The 20,439-nt window shown below is 44.7% G+C and overlaps 1 protein-coding gene across 1 annotated transcript in view; it reads right to left on the bottom strand.

Annotated features, from left to right (window-relative positions):
* The window catches only part of DOCK2 (dedicator of cytokinesis 2), a 361,206-nt gene that overhangs the window by 308,543 nt on the left and 32,224 nt on the right, over nucleotides 1-20,439 (bottom strand). The window contains exons 7-13 of the mRNA XM_014534868.1: nucleotides 15,027-15,162; nucleotides 13,476-13,630; nucleotides 9,423-9,504; nucleotides 3,557-3,692; nucleotides 1,175-1,250; nucleotides 995-1,071; nucleotides 311-436 (exon numbers count right to left, since the gene is read on the bottom strand). Coding sequence (XP_014390354.1) covers nucleotides 311-436; nucleotides 995-1,071; nucleotides 1,175-1,250; nucleotides 3,557-3,692; nucleotides 9,423-9,504; nucleotides 13,476-13,630; nucleotides 15,027-15,162 — 788 coding nt within the window. The remainder of the gene's footprint in view (nucleotides 1-310; nucleotides 437-994; nucleotides 1,072-1,174; nucleotides 1,251-3,556; nucleotides 3,693-9,422; nucleotides 9,505-13,475; nucleotides 13,631-15,026; nucleotides 15,163-20,439) is intronic.

Below are 20,439 nucleotides of genomic sequence, written 5' to 3'. Positions count from 1 at the left end.
AGAAAAGATGTCCATGCTAAATAGTTAAGCAGTGAAGCAAGTTACTTTATATATAAAGAATATGAAGTAATGGTGTATAAAGCATATAAAGGACAGCCCCACTTGTGGGGAGAAAGTGCATGTGTATATTTATGTGTTTGTGTTTAGTAAGTGAATGCGTAGATTTCTGTAGATACAAAAATTGTTTTCAGTGGTGACCTTCAGGAAAATTTAGAAAAAAAGCAGTAGAAAAGGAAGGAGTTGATTTTGTAAAAAGAAAGGATTCAACCAGCCAGACCCCCACCCCCCACCCCCTGAGGAAAGGCCAGACCTGGCATGATGATCTCGGGGAAGCCCAGCTTCCTGGCCACCACGGTGGTCCTGTCCACCAGGTGGGGGTAGTCCTTGCGGATCTGAATTATGTCCCCCACGAGCATCTTCATGGTCACCCAGAGGCCTGGAAGGGAAGGCTCACCATGAAGAGCCAATTTCTTCAAGGTGTTCTCTCAGTCTCAACACCCCCACCACCACCACCACCATCAGCTCTCCCTGGGTCTCCTTCTGAAGGAGAACACTGGAAGCAAACATCTGGAAGCAGACATCAGCAACCAGGCATCTCTAGGTCTGAATCCCACCGGTTACTTCTAGCAACATCAATGCCTGTCAAATGGCCCCGCCTCTCTAAGCCCAGCCTTCATAAAGGGCATGATACCATCTACCTCACAGAACTGTGGGAAGGACTAGATAAAATAAGGAAACATGTTCAAGTGCCTGACGTATAGGAGGTAGCCAGGACATAGGAGTCCCTCTCTTCCTATGGGCACTAGGACATGCCTCCCAGCTTCAGGAGATGTGGTTTCCATTTCTGTGGGTCACACGCCCCCATTCTTCGCAATGGTCTGTCTGGAAGGAAGGCTGTCTTTCCCAAGGCTCAGGTTTTTGACCTGTTTGTTGAAGAATCAGAGGCTCCCAAGCCAGAGTCAGGCCCAGTCCACTTGGCGAATTGGCACTGTACCTTGCCCTCCGCTGTCTCCCTTGCAGGTCGTGACTTTGCCCAACAGACTGTGCAGGAAGTCATTCTCAGCTGTCACCCTGCAAAGAAAAAGAGCACAAACACTCACAGGAGGCCCTCATGCGGTCCCCGATGCGAAAGGGTGTGGCTTAAGAGAAGGGAGATAAATGGGAAATCTCTCACGGGTGAAAAGGAATGAAGTGCTGCTTTTCTTCGTCACTCTCTGCTTTCCCCTTGACGATGTCTGTTATATCCATAACTAGAAAAAGAAGAGAAATGAACAGTGTAAGTCCTCCTGCACCCAGGAAGGGATGACAAAGGGATGAGACTGTAGGGCAGAAGGCTGGGGCAGGAAAGTCTAAGAGGGCAAGCCAGCGTCGGACAATACACAGACATGTTCATAACATGTAGCACCTGGCCAACCACTGGGCAAAGGGGGCTGGGCATCAGCAAGCCAGGGAACCATCCGGGAGAATGTGGGTTAGCAGAGCCAAGAAGAAAGGGTCAAGGTAGTGACTATGGAATGAAGCACTTGGTTTTGGATTTGACGTGTATGTATTGCACGTCTACTGTGCCTACAAAACCCGAGAGTGGTGACTCGATATGGGATCTGAGAATCAAATGAGATCTATTCACCCTCTTTTCATAAACATTCTAACAGCACAGACACATAACTGTCGGAGCTCTGAATCCTGTGATTCCAGAGGGGTCCTGGATCCTCAGAAATTTCTTAACTCAGTCACTAAAGGTCTACAAAACCAAGGTGAAGAGCTCCGGCATTGGAGCAGGGATATAGAAGTGATGGGGGTGAGAGAAGGCACTAAAAAAAGCTGGTCAGGTAGAGCGAAAATCCTAGTAACATGACATACCCCCAACACAGCAGGCCCTGGGCAGGGAGCCCCTAAAATTTCTTGAGTAATAATTAATCAGTGACTAAATCTAGCTCAAGAGGTGCGTTAAGGAGCCGAGAAAAGGCGGGGAAGTGTTATTTGAACCTGGCCAACATTTACTCTCTCTGATTAATACACCCCCATGGTCCATTCTCCGTGAGCAGGATTTGGGTGAAGCAATCTCCCTCTGGCTCCAGAGTTGTTCATATGACCTGGGCGATCAGAGGACCACACACCCCTGGTCAGGGTAGATACTCTGGGGATGACCACATGACTATGTTTAAGCTCCTGGGATTTCTGCTGAAACTAATAGAGAAGAGGTGCCTCTTGCCCCTGGATTGCTAAGCTGGTAGGATGCAAGCTTGGAACACTAGCCAACATTTTGGAAACTAATTGGAAAGCCATCTTCGGAATAAGAGGACATGGGAGCCAAGAGATAGAGAGATGTCAGTTCATTTGAGTTCCTGGATCCAGCTATGCCTGAAGCAATCTATCTCTGAACCTTTTAGTTACACCAGAATGTTGTCACCTGAAACTGAAAGAGCGGTCAGGCCACAGCAGAGGGCAAAGGCACATTTTGAGGTGAGGTGGAAGGTCCCTCATGCGTTAGCAGGAACACTGTGATGTCAGGGGTGAGAGGCCTTCCCTCACCCCGTCACATAAAATCAGAGCATTTTAAAGCAGATCATGCACCAACCAGATCCAAGTCTCTCGTTTTTCAGATGATGAAACTAAGGGGAAAATGCTTGCCCAAAATCAACTAGTTAGCTAGCAACACTGCCAGGTTAAAAAAAAAAAACACAGCTTAGAATAAGCTAACTTGTTCCACTCCACCACTCTGCAAGCAGTGTAGGGGATAAGCTGAGAGCCGGCTGGTTTGTGATTACTGAAGATCAGAGTATTTGGAAGTGAGGAACCAGAAACCCTGGGTTTAAATGTGGTACACAGAGATTATAAATGGTACATAATTAGAAATTTATATTCTAATCAAAAGAAATAGCATATCCAATTACTGTTTCCACAGGTATTTAAATTGCCTTTTAAGAAAAAATATGCTTTAGTTATAATAAAGTGGGCTAATTAAAAGAAAATACGTTAGGTAAATAATAGTACAAGTGATAGTCAAATATAACAAAAACCACACAAATGGGACAAGAATACTGAAGTCTGGGACCCGAGAGAGCAAAGGCTGGGGACGGAGGGAAAGGGACCTTGTTCTCGGCAGCCTCCGGGGTCACACGGACTCTCCAATCATCCACTCCCACCTGCAATCACACAGGTGGTGGGTGATTCACTCCGTGTAACTGCATTTCCCATCCTGAGTTGTTGTTTTTCAATGATTTGCTCTTTATAATTAGATCCCACCCATGGTGTTCTTCCTTTTTCTCTTTGCTGGGGAGCCCAGGTGCCCACTGCTCAGACTGCGCCCTGCTCCCAACGCTCTGCTCCAGACATGAGGATCCCATTATCATTGCCTTCATCATAAACCTGGACTTAGTCACTAATACTTTTTATTTAGCCACCAGAAATGTAAGTATGAGGGGCTGTCTGGCATAACATTTTTTTCAGGTGAGGGGGGAGAGGTCAAGGAGAAGAGGGAAGAGAATCCCCCTAAAACACAGCCACATACAATGTGCGCTCCAGTGAGAGTTAATGGCGTGTCGTGTGTCATTACCTGCCACCCCAAAGGGCCGCCTCAGTCCCTGTGTGCACTTCTTCGTATTAGTGTCCTTCAGATCCATCTTCCCAACTCGGACTATTTGACAAATCAAGTAAATTTTATCTCTGTTGAGGTCTTTGTTTCCAAGATCCTGTGGGACAGGAAATGAGAACAATTACACATCATGGGCCTAATGGGAAAAAGTAGAAAGGGAAACCAAGTAACAGTAAGTCCTTGAGGACGAGTTTAGCATTTAGTATTCATGGAATAATCATACAACTGGTCCTGGTAAAGGCAGAAAACCAAGCTAGCACACCCATTTCACAGATGAGAAAGGTGAGTGTTGGGAAGGAAACTGGGTGACAGAACTCAGGTGCCCAGTCCACCTCAATCTGACAGGAAGAGAAGTCTAGAGGTATAATATCGGCTATACAGACAGGATTCCCTGTATGCTAGCTGGTGGCCCCCCAAAACAGCATTTGCTACAAATGACTCTATCCATTTCATCATTGCTAAGCACCTCTCAAGACAAAGGCAAAAGGAAGAGGGGGAAACCCTAAGTTCCCATTTCCTGACACCTAATGTATGTATATCACTCAGGGTTGGGTTGTCGTGACACCAAACAACCCCAATATCTCAGAGCTTATAACACAACAGAAGTTTCCTTCTGGCAATAGGTCCACTGCAGATGCGTGGGCCTCCGCTCCGCTCACTTCTTCACTCTGGGCCCCTGGCTGATGGATGACCTCGTCACGAAGGTGCTCCCACCCCTCAGCAGAGGGAAGGAAACATGGCAAATCACGTACTGGCACTTAAAGCTTCCACCAGGTCAGATGCACACCACTTCAGCCTTCATTTCATTGGTGAAAGCGAGGTGTGTGAGCACGCCACCTTCAAGGGGGACAGGGATGTGCACTCACTCGGTGTCCAGAAGAAGGAGATCAAATCATCCACACCAGTGTTGCATGCACGTGCTAAATGTCGCATGTCATCCTCTTAACTGATCCTCGACAATTTTCAGAAGTAGATGCTATTATTGCACTCCCATTTTATAGATGGGGAAACTGAGACACAAAGAAGATAAGGAGCTTCCCCAAGGTCATGCCCTTAGTCCTTGGAGACACTGTCCAGTCACTCTGACTCCAAAGTCCATACATAAGCCTAACTTCCACAATACATCTTCTCACCATCAGAGTGGCATGCAAGAGGAAACCCCACCTGGACCGCCTCAGCATCTGACTGATGGGCTCAAAACTAAAAGCTCCAGTGATCCCGGGACCCCCTTCCAGCTGGAGTCAGCTGGAGAAGGAACATCAAGGGATGTTGTTGGCATCAGAGCAGAGAACCCTGGGCAAGGCCTAACTAGAAAATAGCTGCTTGTCCTCCAAGCTAAGCCGCATGCAGGCATACGCACTAGGTATAGCCTGCCAACTCACATCGGAGCCAGGGCTCGGGCAAAGCAGCCATCCCCAGCCTCTCACTGTGGCTGGTGGAGGAGGAAAATGAGGGAGGGTACGAAGTCTCTGGGAACATGATATGGCCCCAACGTGGTCCACCCCTTTTTGCTTGGAAGCCGTGATGGCTAAATGTAATGCATCCACTTGGCTAGGCTATGGTGCCTAGTTGCCAGGTCAAACACTAGTGTAGACATTGACTGTGACAGTATTTTGCTACCAACAGTTGACTTTAGGTAACAAAGATTACCTTCCATAATGTACTTGGGTCTCATCTAATCAGTTGAAGCCCTTAAGAACAAAAACTGAGGTTTCCCAGAGAAGTAGAAATCCTGCCTCGAGACTGTAGTATAGAAATCCTGCCTGAGTTTCCAGCCGGCTGGCCAGACTTGCAGATTTCAAATTTGCCAGCCCCCATAATGGGGTGAACCAAATCCTTAAAATACATCTATCTGCCCATAGGTCCTATTGGTTCAGTTTCTCCGCAGAAAACTGACCTATACAGGGGCTGTCCTTGCACCAGCTGGAGGCATGGACATCTGCTTTCTCATTCCCCAAAGCCTCCAGGCTGGGCAGGGAGGGAGGGAAAGAGGGAAGGAGGAGGCTTTCAGCCTGAGGATGACCCTACACTCATTTGCATTCCCTGCCTTGCCCCATAGGCGACTGAGGTTGAGATCCCAATTATCTCACGTCCAGATGGTTGGACAGCCTCTTCCCTGGCCTGCCTGACCCCTTTCTCCAGTCCACCCTGAAATCCCCTACAAGCCCAGATTTAGAAGCCACATTTATTATTTCATTTCTCTCCCTTCAACACTGTTAACAGCTCCCTAGGTCCTACCCTATTAGTGCTAATCTTCCCTGGCTGACACGAAAAGTCTTAGACATAATATGTTTCCAGCCGGCCTATCCAACCGATTCCCCACTATTCTCTGCAGGTAAGTACTCTATTTTTGTCACAAAGATTTCTTTATTGCTCCACAAACACACAATGCTTGCTTTCAACCCTGAATCTTTCTTCCTAAGCCCCCCGTCCGCACCACCGCCTCAAATGCTTACGGCTTATTCCTCTATAGAGCCAAAGCCTTTCCATCCTCAAAGGCTCAAGTCTTGCTTCATTTATAATGACCTTCATTCCTAATTACTTCTCTTCTTCCACTGTGATTTTTCAAAGTTTTGAATTGGTATCTTTCAGAGCTACAGAGCCCCGGCACCTGAACGGTTTCTTCCTAGGTGTTAGGGCTAAATTATTACCCCCTCCCCCAATTCATATGTTGGAGTCCTAAGCCCACAATTCCCAGAACATGACTGTGTTTAGAAACAGATGATTAATTCACCCCAATAAATTTAATTTTAAAAATCAGTACTTAAAAAAAAGAGGTGATTACGCTAATCTGAGGTTATTAGGGTGGGCCCTAATCCAATATGTCCTTCTAAGAAGAGGAGATTAGGACACAGGGAGTAGATGGCCATCTGCAAGCAAGGAGAGAGGCCTCCGAAGAAATCAACCCTGCAGACATCTTGATCTTGGACTTCCAGCCTCCAGAGCTGAGAAAATAAGTTTCTGTTATTTAAGCCATCCTGTCTGTCCTTTGTAATGGCAGCTCTGGCAACTAATGCACTACATCAGCGGTTCTCAACCTGTGGGTCGAGACCCCTTTGGTGGTCAAACGACCTTTTCACAGGGGTCACCTAAGACCATCCTGCATATCAGATATTTACATTATGATTCATAACAGAAGCAACATTACAGTTATGAAGTAGCAACGAAAATAATTTTATGGTTGGGTCACAACATGAAGAACTGTATTTAAAGGGCCAGAAGGTTGAGAACCACTGCACTAGATAAACCTATAAGGTTCCTAGATAAGCCTCCATTCCACCCCCTCTTCCCTTTACTCAAACGAAGGAAGGCCCCAGATTTCTAAGAGCTGCCTCATCAGAGACCCTTGGCACTAGAGAATCTTGATATGCTATGCAAGCACAGCAAAAGACCTGAGCACAGCTTATTCTCTAAGGGCGTGTAAACAAACGGGCAACCCTCACTCAGAACTGTTACAATCTGTGGTGTCTCCCCATCATTTTACTTTGGCCTGAAAAACTCAGATGTGTCGGGAAAGCTGAAGCAGGGCAATGAAACTTAAACCCATGTCACCTGATTTAATAATTATTGTTCAGTCTTATTTCCCACGTGTTGGCAGTGACTCCAAAACTGGGCAAGGTCTTAGGGAACCTCATGGTCTATGCCTACATGTCTTATTGGTTCAGTTTCTCCTTCTAAGAGGCCAAGGGGCGGGGGGCGGGGAGGAGGCAAATGCTTGTAAAGCAGACAGAGGGGAATTCCACCATCGGCCCAACCCACGTGCCAGCTCCTCAAGCTCTGCCCCCAAAGAGGGAACTAGAAAAAGCTAACATCCAGGACAAGATAAATAAGGCCAGCGAGACACATGCCTGCCAAGTCTTATCTCATCTCTAACTTAAACATCACCTAGATGCCCAACTGAAAGTAACTCCCGGTCAAACACCATCACGTCACCCTGTTTGAATTATCTCCATTGCATAGATTGCTTCCGACATTTCTCTTGTTTGTTTGCTTGCTTGCTTGCTTGTTTACTTACTTATTTTCTGAATTATTCCCATCACATCACAAGAGCAGGGGCCTATCAGCTTATTCAGGGCTGGGTCCCCAGTCCTTACACACAGCAGATATTCACTAAATAGCCCTTGAATCAATGAGAAGCTAGAGCCCTGGCTGGTAGTTAGGGCATCAGCCTGAGGGCCCAAGGGTCTCGGGTTTGATTTCCGGTCAAGGGCATGTACCTCGGTTGCAGGCTTGAGACCCAGCTCCAGTAGGAGTGCCTGCAAGAGGCAACCAATTGATATGTCTCTCTCACATCGATGTTTCTCTCTTTCTCTCTCTCCCCCTACTCCCTCCCCTCCACACTCTCTAAAAAAAAAAAATCAATGAAAAATATATCCTTGGGTAAGGATTAAAAAAGAAAGAAGCTAGAGCACCATGACCTTGCTTGCCCCGAAATGAAGACTCCCATCATCTCAAGAGAGGGAGGTGTCAGCCTTTTGAACCAGTCAACCAACGTTCTCAAGTTCATTTGCTGTGGGAGGAAGAGTTGGTGGTACAGGCAGAATTCCACAAAGGCAGGATCCCATTCGCTCTAATACTGAGCGACACAAATTTACCGATGCCCTTTTCAGAGTGTTTACATCATGAGTTGGTTTTCTGAGAAATGAACCACTGATTGATTCCCTGTCCCTCTCCCTCTCATGAAACATCTGTCTCCTGGTTTAATCAGGAAGCCCCACGGGACTCTCCTATTTATCAAGAAAATAAATAGGCTCCTCCTTTGAACTAATAATAGATAAACAGGACTGAGGCACATTTTTATAACTTTGTCTAAGCAATTAGGACCTATGATCTTATTCCTCTGGCCCATTTGTTTTTTTTTAGGAAACAACAAACAAAATAAATCAGCTGCACTCCTGTCTCATAGTGACATCACATAAGACATCACGTTTAATGGGTTGGAACTGGAAAATTATTGTAGAGCCAGGTAGGTTAATCCAGCATGTTCAATATTCCTGGATCAAACCCATCAGGATGGCCAGTGCCCAAATCCCTCCCTGGCTTCTCCTCTATAACTTCCCTTGCTAACACAGGCAACATAGTGAAAAATGTCATAAATGTTCTTTGCCTCAAAGGAGCTTTCAGACAACACTGATATCCTTAGGTGTTTTAAGATCACACCTTGACACAACCTCATGGAAATAGGACAAGGGAGGGGACTCTGCTGGGAATAGTCCTTATCTCCTTCTTCCCACTGGTTCTCTTTTCCAAAGCCAAACAGCCTGTTCCCTCTCAAAAACAGATTGTCCAAATGGCAACTGATTTCAGCATTTCTACATATGTCTTGCCCCATGAGCACTGGTTTTTAAAAGGATGGCCGGTAACATCTTCAGTCATGCATGACTTCATTATGTTCAGAATATCCAGATTACCAAGCCAGTTAATGATCTAGGAAGGTCTCTATCTTTTTCTTGATATATTTGAGAAAGGTTTTTAGTTCGGAACCAAAGAAAGGAACTCAGGTTAACCATGAATGAACCGGAAAGCCAGCACAGCTGCTGTACCCAGTTCACCCAGATGGTACCTAGCACTCTGCATGTGTTCTCTGTACAGCTGAGTGAGAAAGATACTGGGAGGGAGGATGAAAGAGGGAGAAGGGGAGGATCCACCTTCCCCACAGCTTCCACGGGGTACACAGTGCCCTTCCCCGGCTCTGAAGCTCTGCAGAAAGCATGGAACACGGCTCTGCACCGATGCCGCGCTCCCTTCGGGCCAACTGCTCAGCCTTATTCCCAAGATAGTGTCCCTGGGCGTGTGGAACGTGGAATGAGAAACAGTGCACACCCACCGTGAAGACCACCTTCAGGTTGTTGAGCATCTCGACCTCCTTCGGGAAGCCCTTGCTGCCCCATCGCACCAGGTAGTTCTCACTGTGGGAAGAGAAGTGGCAACCCATTACTGCCAGGGGCTCAACACGGATTCCCTCAAAATATTCGCTGAGCCACTGCTTTGCGCGCCACACCAGGCTGGCTGCTGGGGACACCGCAGTGTTGGAGACAGACGTGGTCCCTCCCTGTAGAAGACGACGGTCCCATCAGGGAGACAGATGTTGGACTTGCAGGGGCAGAGAAGTACTGATGTGTGTATTCAAGACCGCTTTTCCTCCCACAGCTGCTAAGCAAATTCTGGCCCAGCTGCCTAATATTCTTTGAAGAGCAGCTGCATTTTCTGTGGGGTTACTGAGGGGCATAAGTGAGGGGGAAGTTCTTTTAGTGCAATTTGCTGGACATTACGAATGTATTCAGCTGTTTTCACTGCTGTGCTTTGTCACAATATCACAATTGAGCTGCTTTGCAATAAATAAAATGTCCATTTTTATTGTATTCCCCCCCCCAAAAAAGAATGTATTCACCCTTTCCATTCCACTCCCCTTTTAAGACTGAGTGAAGATTTTAATTATTTTAAATTATCCCTTTGATAGGACTGTTTCCTTGAATGGAACATCACACTGTGATGGACCACTGAGGGCCTTAGCCATTATCTGAGATACGCTTAAGTAACTATTTAAATGGGGTCCTAACAGCTATTTACATGCGATTGTGCCCTAAGAGAACTGTTCAGGATGCTGTGAGAATGTGAATCAGGAGAGCCTGGCCTAGTTTGAGAGGTCAAGGAAGTCTTTGATGAGACATGCAAATAAAGTTGGTCAAGAAAAGAGTGGGAAAGGGAAATTTTTCCGGCAAAGCAAACATGAGTACAAGCAACCTGAAGCAGAATGAAACATATACATCTAGAAACAGACCCCAGGGAAAGAGAGAAATTCGAGAGAGAGGCCAGACCATGTAGGCCTTGAAGGCCATTCAAGAATTTTGGTTTGATCCCGTGGCTAACTAAATCCCATTTAAGGGTTTTATGAGAGGCAGTCACATGGTTCTGACATACGATCATTAATCCTTTCACATCTTCAAGCCACACACCACCCTGTGCAGTTTATCCTGGTCTGTCCAGCTGTGCTAAAAAGAGAGAGTCTAGCACCTCTTTAACTGAGGAGAAGCCAAGTACAGTTTGCCCAGTTGAGGCAGTAGGTTTCTGTGCCATCCAGGAGTATACAGTAGGTGCTAAATAAATGCTTATCTTGAATTAGTAAAAAGCAAAATAAAGCTCAGAAATCAAGCCACCCCAAGAAGACATAATGAGAATTCAGCAAAGTTAAGGGCAGTTGCTTTCTTTTTTAGAGATTTGTTCTATCTGACTTCTGGCTTCTCTCTCCCCACTCACCCCTAGAAGATTAATGAGAGTAATTCAAGCAAAGTTCAAGGGGGAAATGGAACTGCTGACAAATGAACACAGCTTCGGATTAACCAATGGTTAAAACTCAATCAAGTTAAATGCACCTTATTATTTTTTTTCAGTAAGATTTTAAAATTTTAGTGAAATTTGCAGCAAACTAACCAGGAAGACTTTATTTCCCCCTCCCCAATTTTTAAGCAATTTCCCATTGGTTATTTCTGACCCGTCATGGTGAAATACGTGGGTATCACCCAGAACCTTTCATTACAGGTAGCAAGCCCCATCGAGAATCACCCTGCTAGGTCGAAACAGCAGGGCCTCGCAATTTTCTTCCAGGGGAAATAGAATCATAAATAAGGAAAGCAATTTAGAGGGCTGAGCGGGCCCCATCCATCCTTGCCCAGGAAGACCTGAGGGTAAATTGGGAAGGCCCACCTGGCACTAAGACAGGTGAGGCCTCCTCCACGTGGCACCCTCCTCAGAGGAAGGATGAGGACCATTCCAACTCCTCCTCAAGCTCTTTTTAGAAATTAGCCTTGTACTGGCCCAATGCCTGAACTGCTTTTTTTTTTCCTACAAAAATTTACCTTACATCTCCCAAACCAGATTTCTTCAGACACCCACTGGAATCTGACCATGACTCATCCCAACACTGGAAGGTCAGTCTCAGCCAAATTCTCCCCAATCACATCTGGGCCACACTGAGGATGCCTTAACTAGCCTGCGGCTCATTGTCTGTCAACCCTGATTAGGGCAGGCAAGAGCGGAGATTGGTTTCTTAGGGATAGGAAGGAGGCAGTATGACACAGGTAAGGCATCCAAGTTCCCCCTCATTTTTCTGTATCATGCCTCTTCTCTTCTTTCTTTGCTTTCTACTTTTTTGCTTCTGCCCATTTTGTCCTGCTCCTCACCATCCCTCACTCCCCTGAAGGCTGCCCTGTGTCTCTGCATGCTCAGAGGCATCTCTCAGGCACGCCCCAGCAAGCACATCATCGCTGTGACACATCAGGGAACAGGGCTGCCATCTTGCTGATCCATTGCCTCTCTCCCCAGAACAGGTTCAGGCCATCCATCACTTGGGCCAGCAGGCCAGGCACCCTTGCCAATTCAGTCATGACGAGTCCTCATGTTTTCTAAGAGGCAGGGAGGGTCCTGTTAGTGCTTTCAGGATCTTTGTCACGGGTGCCTTGGGAGCAACGGACAGGAGCAGCAAGGAGACTGCCACACAGACCCTTCCAAGGCAGGTTCTCAGGGAGCAGGAAGACGTGTTTGCAGTGTCTACTGAGGCCTAGCCAGGTGAACTGGGCTTGCTCTCTAATATTAGGGATTTGGTTTGCTATAAAGAGTAACTTTCCACCATAAATGGCACCCTGGTGAAAACCATTCAGATATCTGATGTTAATCCTAGGGAAAAGTGCCTTGGTGACAGGCTAAATTGGGGACCCCCCTTGCCTTTGGAGCCAGATGGACCCGAGTAGAAATCCCAGCTCTGCCACTTATAAAGACAGGTGACTTTGGGAAAGTCACGTGGCTTCCTTGAGCCTCATGTTCTCACCCAAGTGGCACAGAGTAATGAAATTGAATGAGGTCGTGTACAGGCCTCAGTTCAGCCTTCTGAGATGGACAGTCCCCTCTATGTTTCACAAGTGTCTCCAAGAGAGCCATCATTTTCTAAAGCCCCACATACACCAGCCCTGCACTCATTTCATTGTCATGGCATCAAAGCTAGAAAGACATCATTTTCTCCATAAAAGCAGAAGATCATGCTCCAGCTCTATTCTAATGCATAAACCAGGACCTCCAATATAGGACCATGTGTTGGCCCTAACCCTATTGGGGGCCATAGTCAGTGGTCACCTGGGAGGAAGTATGGTCTGAGCCAAAAGCAGAGGCCAGGGGGACAGAAGTGAGGGCCAAAGTCTTTCCCTGGAGATTCCCAAAGGTGCTTTTCCCTCCTTGAGCTGAGGCACCTAGAAGTTCCCTCATTTCCTTCATTCTCAAGAACAGTTCATTAAAGTAGTAATAATCACAGCCACTCCCGCTTGGAGCCTGGGTAGCATTTGCCAGCCCTGGGCTTCATGTGATTTCTTTTCTCATTAAAAGCTTGAAAGAAATGACCCTGTGAAGTTGGCATTCACATTGTGCATATGGAAAACCCAGAGTGAAGAAAAAGTAATAACCTGCCCAAGGTTGAGAAAGAATAAGTGGGGATGTCAGGATGTGAACCCAGAGCTCATACTCTTTCTTAGGCCACTGCTGCTAAGGAGGATACAGAGCTTGCACCATTCATTCTCAATTCCCATTTTAAAGTAGATCTTTTTATCCTATCCAATGCTACCTCTCTGAATCTTGTTATTTCTGGTTGTCTTCCAGAAATCAGAACTATTTACAAAACCATAACCCAACTCTGGAAAAAAATTGGTGGTAAGAAATACTTCCACCTGACTTCCATGCCCTAAAAAAAAAGTTATTTCATATTCTCAGTTAGGCTCAGTTTCTCTTGTGGGTGGGAATTTCTGCACAAGTGATGATGGAAAGAAAAGATGTTCTGTGGTGCGCCAACTCCAGCCTTCCACATGCAGAGAAGTCAGGCAACACTGACCACACCTACCTTATGACGGCTTGCCTGTTGGGGTCATAGAGAGACATGAAGAGCTCAGAGTCTTCCCCAATTCTGCACACAAAGTTTCTCACAAAGACATAGAGGCTGTGGGTAGGGGATGAGGAGATCCGGGAAGACAATCCATAATCTGGCTGATCTTTTGACTGAGAGGTGAGAGGAAGAAAGAGAAAATTAGCCCAGCACCGCTTGGGACAACAGAAAGATGGTCCAGGATATTGAGAATCACGTAGGTTTTGAGCCCGAAAATTTCAGCAGTATTTTCAGCTCTACAACCCAAGTTTCTGCAACCTGAGCCAAAGTCATTTGCCTACACTCTCACACCGCCTTGATTTTAACCTCTCTTGGCCTTGATTTTCCCATCTTGGTTTCCCACCACTGACTGACTCAGCCTTCCTCATGAAATTAGTGTCATAAAAAGCACAAACTGTAAAAGAAAAAAAATTGCTTAAAGAAACTTCATCAAAACTAAAAACATTTGCTTATGAAATGACACATTTAAGAAAATCAAAAGGCCAGGCATAGACTGGGTGGAAACATACTTGCAAAATGTATATCTGATAAAGATCTGAAAAGCAAATTAGAAATTGCCTAGGGCTTGGAGATGTAGAAGGGGATGGACTATAGAGGAACTCAAAGAGACATTTAGGGTAATGCAACCATTTTATATCTTGATTGTGGTGGAGTTTACCCAACACTATGTATTAATAAGATTCATTAGACTAGTTTTAAATAAGTTAATTTTTATTGTGTGAAAATTGTATCTCAATAAATCTAAAAATAAGGTTGCTTTCAAATACTGTGGTTAAAATTATTTTTAATTATGAATCAGATGTTAACCTTGAAAAGATTGCTTCCTTGAAATCTTTTGTTGGCTTCCTACCACACTTGAAATAACATCTTAGCCCTTTTGCATGACTCCTCAGGTCCTATAAGACCTGGCTCCTGTTACCGGCTTCTCCAAGGCGTTGCCTACACTCTCACACTGCTCATCATACTCCATCCGTACTGGTCTTTCTACTCCTCAAACATTCAGAACTCAGTCCTACCTCAGGGCCTTTGCACTTGCTGTTCTCTCTGCATAAAACAATTTGTCCCTAGCTCTTCCCAGGCCTGATGCCTTCGCATTATTCAAGTGTCATCTCAGATGTCACTGCTGAGAGAGTCTTTCTTCATGGTACCTTTTGAAATAGCTCCTGGTTCACTGATTCACATAACCCTAGTTTATTGCCTTTTAGAAACTTACTACCACCTGTAATTAATTGTTCCATTTGTTTATTTACTTTTTTACTGCCTTTCTTCTTTTGTCCTCTCTGGGCTATAAAGTTCTATGAGAACGGGAAATTTGCTGGCATTAAACTACCTATGGGATGGATACAGAATGAATTACAGATCCCAGTACAAAACCACAGTAAAATGTTTGTGGTTACTGATCATCTCTGTCCATAGGGAAAATAGTCTGGTTAATTAGCCTATTATTTTAAGTTTATGATCTACTGAATGCCTGCCCATCTTGGTCAAAGCCTGTTTCACAAAGCTCACCATTTCTTCCTTGATACGCTCTGTGATTTTCTCAGTTGCTTCCTGGTGTGCATGGAACAAGCTGATGACGCTGGTGTTATCAGGGTCCAAGATATTTCCATCTTCATCTCGGACAATCAGATCAAGCTCAAGGATTCTGAGAAGCAAAATGGGAGGGGAGGATAAATCACGAGAGGCTGAAGCCTTCGGGACATCGGTGAGGAGTTTCTACCAGAAAGTTCACCTGATTTCTAGGATCATAGACTCCCACAGAACAGCTCTACACCCACAGCCTTGTGCATAGCTGGGAGTCACACTGATGCAGCACAGCCTCCTTAGGAGGGACTGTGGCATGTGTATTAATGTATATTTACTGAGATATTGAACTTAGAGAAACACCTTACACTGAAATGAGGATGTGTGTTGCAGCATTATTTGCATTAACAAAGTGTTGAAAAAAAGTGTCTATAAAAAGGTAATGGCCATGGGATGCAAGGATGGTATAATATTCACAAATCAATAAACGTGTGATACGTCACATAAACAAATCAAGAGATAAAAAACCACATAATCATATCAATAGATGCAGAAAAAGCATTTGACAAAATGCAACACTCTTTCCTGATAAAAACTCTCAGCAAAGTGGGAATAGAGGGATCATACCTCAACATAATAAAAGCCATATATGACAAACCTACAGCCAACATCATACTCAATGGGCAAAAACTAACACCATTTCCCCTAAGAACAGGAACAAGACAGGAATGCCCGCTTTCACCACTCCTGCACTGCTGGTGGGAATGCAGACTGGTGCAGCCACTGTGGAAAACAGTATGGAGTTTCCTCAAAAAATTAAAAATGAACTCCCATTTGACCCAGTAATCCCACTTCTAGGAATAAATCCCAAGAAACCAGAAACACCAATTAGAAAGGACATATGCACCCCTATGTTCATAGCAGCACAATTTATAATAGCTAAGATTTAGAAACAGCCTAAGTGTCCATCAGCAGATGAGTGGATTAAAAAACGATGGTACAGTACAGAGATCAACCAAAGCCATTATGCTCAATTAATATTTGACAAAGGAGGCAAGAGCATACAATGAAGTCAAGAGAGTCTCTTCAATAAATGGTGCTAGGAAAATTGGACAGATACTTGCAAAACAATTAAACTATAACACCAACTTACACCATACACAAAAATAAATTCAAAATGGATAAAGGATTTAAACGCAAGATGGGAAACCATAAAAATCTTAGAAGACTCCATGGACAGCAAAATAGCAGACATATGTTGTAGCAATATCTTTACCGATACAGCTCCTAGGACAATGGAAACTAAGGAGAAAATAAACAAATGGGACTACATCAAAATAAAAAGCTTCTGCACAGCAAAAGAAACCATCAACAAAACAACAAGAAAGCCCACTGCATGGGAGAACATATTTGCCAATGTTATCACCGATAAGGGTTTAATCTCCAACATTTATAGGGAACTCATACAACTTAACAAAAGGAAGATAAACAATCCAATCAAAAAATGGGCAAAGGACCTAAATAGACACCTTTCAAAAGAGGACATTCAGAAAGCCAAGAGACATATGAAAACATGCTCAAAGTCACTAATCATCCGAGAGATGCAAATCAAAACAACAATGAGGTACCATCTCACACCTGTCAGAATGGCTATCATCAACAAATCAACAAACGACAAGTGCTGGAGAGGATGTGGAGAAAAAGGAACACTCGTGCACTGCTGGTGGGAATGCAGACTGGTGCAGCCACTATGGAAGACAGTATGGAGTTTCCTCAAAAAACAAAACATGGAACTCCCATTTGACCCTGTGATCCCACTTCTAGGAATATATCCCAAGAAACCAGAAACACCAATCAGAAAGGATATATGCACCCATATGTTCATAGCAGCACAATTCACCATAGCTAAGATCTGGAAACAGCCTAAGTGCCCATCAGTAGATGAATGGATTAGAAAACTGTGGTACATCTACACGATGGAATACTATGCTGCTGTAAAAAAGAAGGAACTCTTACCATTTGCAACAGCATGGATGGAACTGGAGAGCATTATGCTAAGTGAAATAAGCCAGTCAATGAAGGAAAAATACCACATGATCTCACTCATTCATGGATAATAAAGACCATTACAAACTTTTGAACAATAATAGATACAGAGGCAGAGCTGCCTCAAACTGATTGTCAAACTGCAGTGGGAAGGCCAGAGAGGGTTGGGGGGGGAGGATGAGGCCCAGAAATCAGGATTTTAAAAAGATTCCCAGGTAATTCTAATGTGCAGCCAAGGTTGAGAACCACTGCTTTAAACAATAAATAATTTTTTAAAAACTATGGTACATCTACACAATGAAATACTATGCTGCTATAAAAAAGAGAGAACTCTTTACCATTGCAACAGCATGGATGGGCCTGGAGAACATCATGGTAAGGTTTTCAGAGGCCTAATTTGAATCTGCTTTTACACTTTATGATGAGATGGAGGACCTCAGTTGTCCCTAGGGGAGGTGGGCTGATGGAGATTCTGAGAAGGCCAATAGCGGTCCTGCTTAGGCACCACTACCAGGTACCAGATTGGGGAAGGGCAGTAAAGACAAATAAGCCAGTCAGAGAAAGATAAATATCACATGATCTCACTCTTTTGTGGAATATAATGAACAACATAAACTGATGAACAAAAATAGATACAGAGACAGAGAAGCATCAAACAGACTGCCAAACTTCAGTGGAAAGGCAGGGAAGGGGAAGAGGGGTAAGAGATCAACCAAAGGACTTGTATACATGCATATAAGTCTAACCAATGGACACAGACACTAGGGGGATGAGGGCTTGTGTTGGGTGTTGGGGGTGGCTGGGGAGAGGTCAATGGGGGGAAAGGAGACATATGTAATACTATATGTAAGACTTTAAACAATAAAGAATTTTTTTAAAAAGGGAATGACTAAATAATCTGTGATCTGTGATGGAATTTCATGAAGCAGGATCTAAAATTTATAATATTGTTTTAATATGTTTAATGAGATATCGCAATGAAAAAAAAAAGTATGGACAGATGCATACAGTGTATTTTATATAAAGAAAATCAAGCCAGATATGTTATCTGGGTGCATGTACATGAGTGACAATGAACAGAGAGAGAAGCTTGGACAAAATGCACCAAATTACCAAGACCATCAACAAGGGTACCTATGTGGAGAGATAGGGCCCTAGGATTAGGAGAGACGGGGGGGGGGTTCAAAGGAAACATGTGCCTTATCTCAATTTGTTTAACGTTTTAATATGATATATGATGTGATATTATGTAATACAATCCTATATAATAAGAAGCTAATATGCAATTGACCGAAACTGCCGAAAGACTGGTCGCTATGATGTGCACTGACCACCAGGGGGCAGACGCTTAATGCAGGAGCAGCCCCCTGGTGGTCAGTACACTCCCACAGGGGGAGCACCACTCAGCCAGAAGTCGGGCTCATGGCTGGCGAGCCCAGCTGTGGTGGTGGGAGCCTCTCCTGCCTCCGCAATAGCACTAAGGATGTCCAACTGCTGTCTTAGGCCTGCTCCCCACAAGAAGCAGGCCTAAGCTGTCAGTTAGACATCCCCTGGGGGCAGGCCAGGCTGAGGGACCCCACCCACTCCACCCTGAGTGAACGAATTTCATGCACTGGACTTCTAGTATTTATATATAATATAAATGCAGAAAAGGTATTCATATATTATATATTTAATAACTATTTGAACATAGTTGTTGGGGGCAAATCTCTCTTTAGCTCTCTGATTTCCAGGTCACACACTTTCTCCTTTGTTATTGATTTGTTTTAAGTACATCTGCCATTCTCTTTGGCATCAATGGCGACTAATAACAGCAAAGACTCACACAGCACTTGCAATGAGCTCACATCTGTTAAATGTTCTATGTGTATTAATGCATTAAACCTTTACAACAACCCTTGAGGGAGATACTATTAATACCCCCATTTTACTGGTGAAGAAAGACCAAGGATATGGAGGCTAATTAATGTGCTCAACATCACACAGCTAGTAAAAAGGAATACTACATCCTAGTCTGCACTCTTGACCTCTATGGTATATGTTATAGTTGTTTAAGAGCAGTATTGGATTGGGGAACCCGGAGTAGGTTTGCAGAGGCCTAATTTGAAGATGCTTTTGCACTTGATGATGAGATGGAGGACCTCAGTTGTCCCTAGGGGAGGTGGGCTGATGGAGATTCTGAGAAGGCCAATAGTGGTCCTGCTTAGGCACCACTACTGGGTACCAGATTGGGGAAGGAGAGCAAAGACAAATGAAGGAGACTAAACTTTCATTTATTATTTGAGAATCGGATTGAGAGGCATGTCTCTCATCTCATCCAAATGCAAACAGAAGGGAGCCAAGGTTCACCCGTTTGTCCACATTCATTAGGAAATTAACTTCCCACTAGATATGACTCATAATATTGGGCAGCCACGGTGCAGAACGGGCCGTGCTCAGGGGGAACAAATGCATTCAGCTAATGCCGAGCAGAGGCTCACGAGGCCTCGGAAAAGATGGAGCCTCGCCCATACATAATTTAATGCCAAGATCTCTCTAGCTCTTTCTCTTCAAAATTTATCAAAGTGGATTCAGTTCTAAAATGTATGAATAAAACATCCTTCCAGGTGCAGCTACCCTGGGTGTTGGAGGGGTCATTTGAGGATTCCTCCCTCACTCTTTGGACACAGAGAGCCAATCCATTGCCAGTCTCACTTGAAGCTGGGAGCTTTAGTAGTCGAGGGGCAGGGCTGCCTGGATTCCCACGACTCAGCATCAGGAGGACTGCCCGCCACAGGACAGCAGACCATTTGTTTTGGAGAACTGACCATTTTGACATTTTCTGTTAGGAGGTGGCCCCAGTGCTCTCTTCTGTTCAAGAAAGTGAACCCAAGATGAAGGTGAGGCCGAAACCGGTTTGGCTCAGTGGATAGAGCATTGGCCTGCGGACTGAAAGGTCCCAGGTTCGATTCCGGTCAAGGGCATGTACCTGGGTTGCAGGCACATCCCCAGTAGAAGATGTGCAGGAGGCAGCTGATCGATGTTTCTCTCTCATCGATGTTTCTAACTCTCTATCTCTCTCCCTTCCTCTCTGTAAAAAATCAATAAAATATATTTAAAAAAAAAAAGATGAAGGTGAGGGAAGAAGCCCCACTGTATGCATTTTTCTAAAAATAAAAAAAATTAAGATAAAGAAAACAGAAATGGCTCCTTCTGTGGTTTCCCATTGCCCCCTGGACAAATGCAAACTTCTCCACTTGGCTCTCAGGCCCTCAAGGTTCTGGTCCATCTGCCTTCCTCTCCCTGTTCATGTTCATCTCACAGCTCTCCTTGCATTCATTCATTCTCTCTCTCTCTCTCTCTCTCTCTCTCT

Source organism: Myotis brandtii, unplaced genomic scaffold (genome assembly GCF_000412655.1).
Source record: "Myotis brandtii unplaced genomic scaffold, ASM41265v1 scaffold1338, whole genome shotgun sequence".
In the NCBI taxonomy this organism is placed as follows: Eukaryota; Metazoa; Chordata; class Mammalia; order Chiroptera; family Vespertilionidae; genus Myotis; species Myotis brandtii.
Note: the sequence above shows the minus strand (reverse complement) of the source record. Positions and strands in the feature narration are given on the sequence as shown.